At 52.1% G+C, this 5364-nt stretch overlaps 1 protein-coding gene across 1 annotated transcript; it reads left to right on the top strand.

Annotated features, from left to right (window-relative positions):
• The first annotated feature begins 405 nt into the window (after window positions 1-405).
• CCDC71L (coiled-coil domain containing 71 like) lies at window positions 406-4777 on the top strand. The gene has a single exon (XM_080575816.1). The coding sequence runs from the start codon at window positions 3103-3105 to the stop codon at window positions 3955-3957; it is 855 nt and encodes a 284-aa protein (XP_080431942.1). The 5' UTR covers window positions 406-3102; the 3' UTR covers window positions 3958-4777.
• Window positions 4778-5364: the final 587 nt, after the last annotated feature.

Here is a 5364-nt window from a genome sequence, read left to right as displayed (position 1 = left end):
TGCTAACCTGGGTAGAAGAAAATGAGTATGCTAGAGGAAAAGCCCCAGCAGCAGAAGTGGTGTGACTTAATATCCTGGATATTAGGGCTATTGAGCATGTCTCAAAACTCAGTGTGACCATATGTACAAGATAACATTTTAATAGTTACCAGCAGTGTTTGGTACTAGGCAGGAATTATTTAAGAAATAAAGTGTCAATGCAGTAGTGTGTCAATTAATACTTCATTTCCCATTCTTAAGAATTCTACAAAGAAATTCTAATAAATGGAACAAAGATTACCAGATTTTTTTCTTCTGTTTCAGTGTAGACATTCACTATATTTTTAGAAAGATTGTTAGAAATTAAGGAGACCTACAGAAAATAAAGTCATTGTGTCCATACAGCTTAGTCAAGTCATTTTAATCCACTTCTTCATTCTATTCATCTGTTACAGAAAGGCAATATTTACTTACATAACTCAGGAGTGCTGTGAGTGATAATTAATGCTTATAGGCAGTGGTATGATTGAAATGAAGATGTACTTCCAAAGCATTATTAATTTTATTATCATCATTATTACTCTACTGGGCTATTGTAAATTACTGAAAGAGCCAATTACCATGGATTTTCCCAAGATGACTTCATAACGTATTAAAAGGGGAATGTTACACTGCAGAAAACTACAATGAAGTTGTAAAGCTGAGATTACATTCTACCCTGTAGAATGATATCATCCGTACTGGAAGCAAAAAAAGTCAAAATAATTTGTAAATGCCAATTAAAACAAAAATGTACTAATCTGTCCTTTACGTTGTGGATACAGTGACTCCTCTACTGCTTGCTGAAAAGTTCCCACCTCCACCGCAATGACATTTAACTCGTATGCCAGAAATGTTTGTAATTTCAGAAAAAAGGTCATGGTCAATGATTATAAGCAACTGGGTTTCTGAAGTTTAATGAGGACCCACTTACCAAGTGAGCTGCTGAATATGACAGTGAGGAAGCTCCACCGCTGAGAACACAAGCACAGGTCAGCTCCTGTGGTCCAGCTGGCAATGAGACTTGCGAAGCGGTGGCTACTCCATGGCTGGGACCAGGCGCTCGTGCCAGAGTGTGATGAACTGCAGCACAGCTGGATCAGGAGATGCCTGGCAATAAGGCTTCCAGCTACGGGTTTTTATCCTCTGTGTTATAGGATACCTTCCTCAGGTAAAGCAATCTGCCTGCACCACCATGCTCTGAAGTGTGCTGTGAAATTGAATCTAATTAAAAACTGTACTAACACCATCATTTGGGGAAAGGGCGTTTTTAAAAAACAGATCATTTATAAAGCTGATTTGGAATATGGCTAAACCTCAAGATTGTCCCCATGAAGACTTAAAACAGTTTTGGTAATACTTAATGTGGTTATTTGGATTAATATTCTTGAATTTCCCATGAACACAAGCCAATTTATACTGTGAAGAAAATTCACTTATTTCCACTGGCAGTAGGAAATAATTTCTTATGCATAATTTCTGCCTCTTATTTGAGTAGCTTCCTAGACATTCCAATTTAGGGATGAGTTGAGAATAAAAGATTTCCCTATTCTAAACTGAAAGATTAATTACAGAACAAAGACTGCATATGAAGAAAAATAATGTTATTCATCAGCCTTTACTGACGCTGAGAGAAAGTAATTAGTTAGGAGCCTAATCAAACCCCAAGTAGGGTTTGTAGGGAAGGTTAAACCACCTCAGCTCTTGCCGACACTTTGCTGTTCTGGGTGCTGGGAAGCTTTGATTTAATTGAAATAATCCAAAAACCTGACAAGACACTCTTCCCATGACAGCAATCTCTGAATTATTCGAAAGCACCTTCTAGAGAGACAAGAGGGCTCATGGCAGCTGACAAAGTTGTCCTGTAAAGCTGCAAGCATAGCAGTGTCATGCAGGACGAAATGGCAGTGTGGACTCATTGAGCTGATGACGCTCATAAAGGGCTCAGCCAACACGAGGACTGGGTTTTTTGGACTTCCTTACAGGACTGCACTGCTGGGATATGAGGCCAATCCCAATGATGCTGTGAACATTTCAATGTCTTGATGCCGTTGTTGAGGTACTGACCAATGGGTTGATGTTAAAAAACCCTTCTGCAGGACCAGGATGGTTGTACTTAAAGGTTGCATGGTGGACTTCATTGTATCATGCCTGTTCACCCATTTTGAGTCAGGCTGGATGTTGGGAAGATGTTACTTTCAGGATGGTCACACACAGGAATAGGCTTCCTGAAGAGTTGGTTGATGCCCCGTGCCTGTCAGTGCTCAAAAGGCATTTGGATAATGCCCCCAACAATACACTTCAACATTTGTTTAGCCCAGAAGTGGTCACGCAGTTGGACTTGATGATCACTGTCTGGCCCTTTCAACTCAACTACGAGATTCTATTCTGTTTTGTTGTTTTACTCAGCCTTTGTTCAAGCTCTGGGACAAGCTTCGAAGCCTCTAACCCTTGGGTGCAGAGCCTCTCTCTTGCGGCACACGGCACAGAGGTCGCGTGAGGCCCACCAGACCCCGCCACCACCGCTGGCCGACCACGAGCAGGGCAGCCCAGCCTCCGAGCACGAAGCTGCCGGGAGCTGTCCCCTGAGGGAAGCAAGGGGCCGCCAACTGGGCACATGGCGGCACATGGCGGCACGAGGAACCCGCCCGTGCCCCGGGGCTGTCCCTCGGGGAACACACAGTCCCGGGGGACCGCCCCCGCCCCCGGGCGGGTTCTGCCCTCGGGGGTGAAGCCCCCCCGCAGCCCTCCCGGACGCCTCCAGCTCGGTCCCCCCACAGGGAGGCCTCGGACCCCCCCGAGGGCCGCCTGCAGCGGGCGGAGGGCGGCGTTTCGGCCCGCCGCGACGCGTTTCAAACGGGCCAACCGCCGGGCGCGGAGGGAGGGCGGGCCGGAGCGCAGTCCCCGCCTGGGACTTTAAAGCGCCATTTTGTGCCGGGGCGGCCGCGATCGATCGTCGCTCCCACCCGGCGAGCGGGCGGCGGCGGGGCGGCGGGCGCCCGGCGGCGGCTGGCTGAGTGGCGCCCGTCCTCTTGCCTTCTCCGCGCCTCCTTTTCGCCCCCCTTTCCTTGCCCCTCCGCCTCCATGACCCGCAGTAGGAAGCAGGCGGCGCTGGAGAGAGGAGCCGGGAGGATGAACCAAGAAGCGGGGAGCGCCGCAGAGGGGGCCCGGGCGGCGGAGGAGGCGGCGGCGGCGGAGGCAGCGGGGGCAGCAGCAGCCGATGGCGGAGCGGCGGCGGCCGCTTGGGGGCTGCAAGGGGAGGCGGAGAAAGTTGTGTACTCGCGGTCGCAGGTCTCCTTCGCCGGCACCAAGGCGCTGAGCGACGCCCTCAAGCTCTTCATGCCCAAGTCCACGGAGTTCATGAGCTCCGACTCGGAGCTGTGGAACTTCCTCTGCAGCCTCAAGCACGAGTTCTCCCCGGTCATCCTCCGCAGCAAGGACGTCTACGGCTACGCCTCCTGCCGCGCCGTCGTCCCCGACCCGCCGCCGCCCTCCTCCGAGCGGCCCCGCCGCCGCCCCGGCAAGCGGCGCCTCCCGGCCTCCGCCGCCGCCAAGCGCCGGGCCGTGGCCGCGGGTGGCAGCGCCAAGCGGCGGCGGCGGCGGCGGCGACGCAGGAGGGGACGGGGGTGGCAGCGCCCAGCGGCGGCGGCGGTGCCGGTGCCTCCGGGCGAGGAGGAGCAGCAGGAGGAGGAGGAGGAGGACAGCACGGGGGGCACCCCGGCGGAGGGGCCCGCTTGGGCGCCCTTCGGCGGCAAGTCGCTGGAGGAGATCTGGCAGGCGGCCACCCCCCGCCTCACCACCTTCCCCACCATCCGGGTGCGGGGCAGCGTGTGGAGCCGGCGGAGCCTGGCGGCGGCGCTGCGCCGGGCACAGCGGATCCTCGGCGTGGACCTGGCCCCCGTGGTGCGGGTGCGCCGCCTGCCCGTGGCGCCGTCGTGAGGCCGCGGCCGCCGCCCGGTTCTGCCCGCCGCCTCCGCTCCGCTCCGCCGCGGCGCGGACAAAGGGACCGATATCAGTCACCTGTTTACATTGCTTTCGTCTGGATCATGTTCTTCTGCTGCACTTTACGGCTCGCTCGGACTCGGGACGGGGCGCCGGGACCCCCACGACGACACCCTCCCCCCCCCCCCCCCCGGCCGCACCGGGGGCAGCCTGCAGGGCCCCGGCCTCGTCCCCGCGGGGGGCGCCGGGGCCCGGCTGCGGGCACCGCGCGTGGGGACCAAGTTCCGCTTCCACTTCTCCCCCTTCGGGCTACCTCACTGGTCCAGAAGTCCACCCAAGAAGTTATTTTCCAAAGGAACTTTTCTTTCATGCTTGTATAATAAAGCACCATCCGATTCTCGCTGTTGCCCCCCCCCCCCCCCCCCCCCCGTTTTCCGATGGATTATGTATGCTTTGTGGTGTTGCACTAGTATGTGCTCAGGGTATTTTGAATCCCAAGCATTCCCAAGTTTCAGTTTACTCTGATCAAGGATGCGTAAAGAATGGAGGTTCAGGACTTGTGGCTGTTCTTGATGGTGCAAAAAAAAAAAAAAAACTTTTTTAATTTCATGGGCTTAGTGATATATAAAGATGTATTGCGCAGTATAATTGTTACACTTTTGTATCTAAAGTCATTTTTAAAGTTTTCTAGTTGAACTAAGTATTTGTTTCTATTGAGCACCTAAAGATAGAATCATCCTGATATTTTATAAGCCTGTTTACTTTAGGGAAGCTCATTTGGTCAACCTAAGTGAACTTAATAAAAGGCAAAGAACAAGTGACGTTTCAGTTCAATGAAACTGGACTGCACAGGGATGGGTTCTTTGGTGGCGTACGCCATGTATGCGCATGGTGAAGGCACCAGGGGTGTCTCCAGAAAACAAATTTAGGGTCTGTGAAGAATCTAACTACTCATCAAAGCAATACCTAGGCGTCTGAAGGTGAACTGTGATACAATGTCGGCATTAACAGCAAAAAAATGAGTCCTCACATGACCCAAATACCACACTGAAGTGCCTATCTCTGCGGCAAGAGCAAGACTTCATACCTGATCGCTTCAGCACTGGTTGTCAACCTGGAGCTGTTAGATGATTAGAGGTTGATAATCATATCCATGTAATTACTTGCACATAATTATTTTTATAAACCTCTCCTGGGTTTCACTGTGGACTGTGATAAAAGATTCATAATGTGGCTTCACTATTTTGCCTGAAAAACACCATCTTGTCATTCTGTCTGGTGGGCATTCTCTCCTGAATCTGATTTTTTAAGGGCTTTCCCTAGGTCTTGCCCGGTGTGGTTGGTGTGTGAGAGGCAAAGGTATGGGGGGACTTTTTTTTTTTCTCCTCTCCGAGCTTGGAGAAG

Source organism: Anser brachyrhynchus (assembly GCF_964034855.1).
Source record: "Anser brachyrhynchus genome assembly, chromosome: 1".
NCBI classification, from domain to species: domain Eukaryota; kingdom Metazoa; phylum Chordata; class Aves; order Anseriformes; family Anatidae; genus Anser; species Anser brachyrhynchus.
This window is presented reverse-complemented; position numbering and strand designations above follow the sequence as displayed.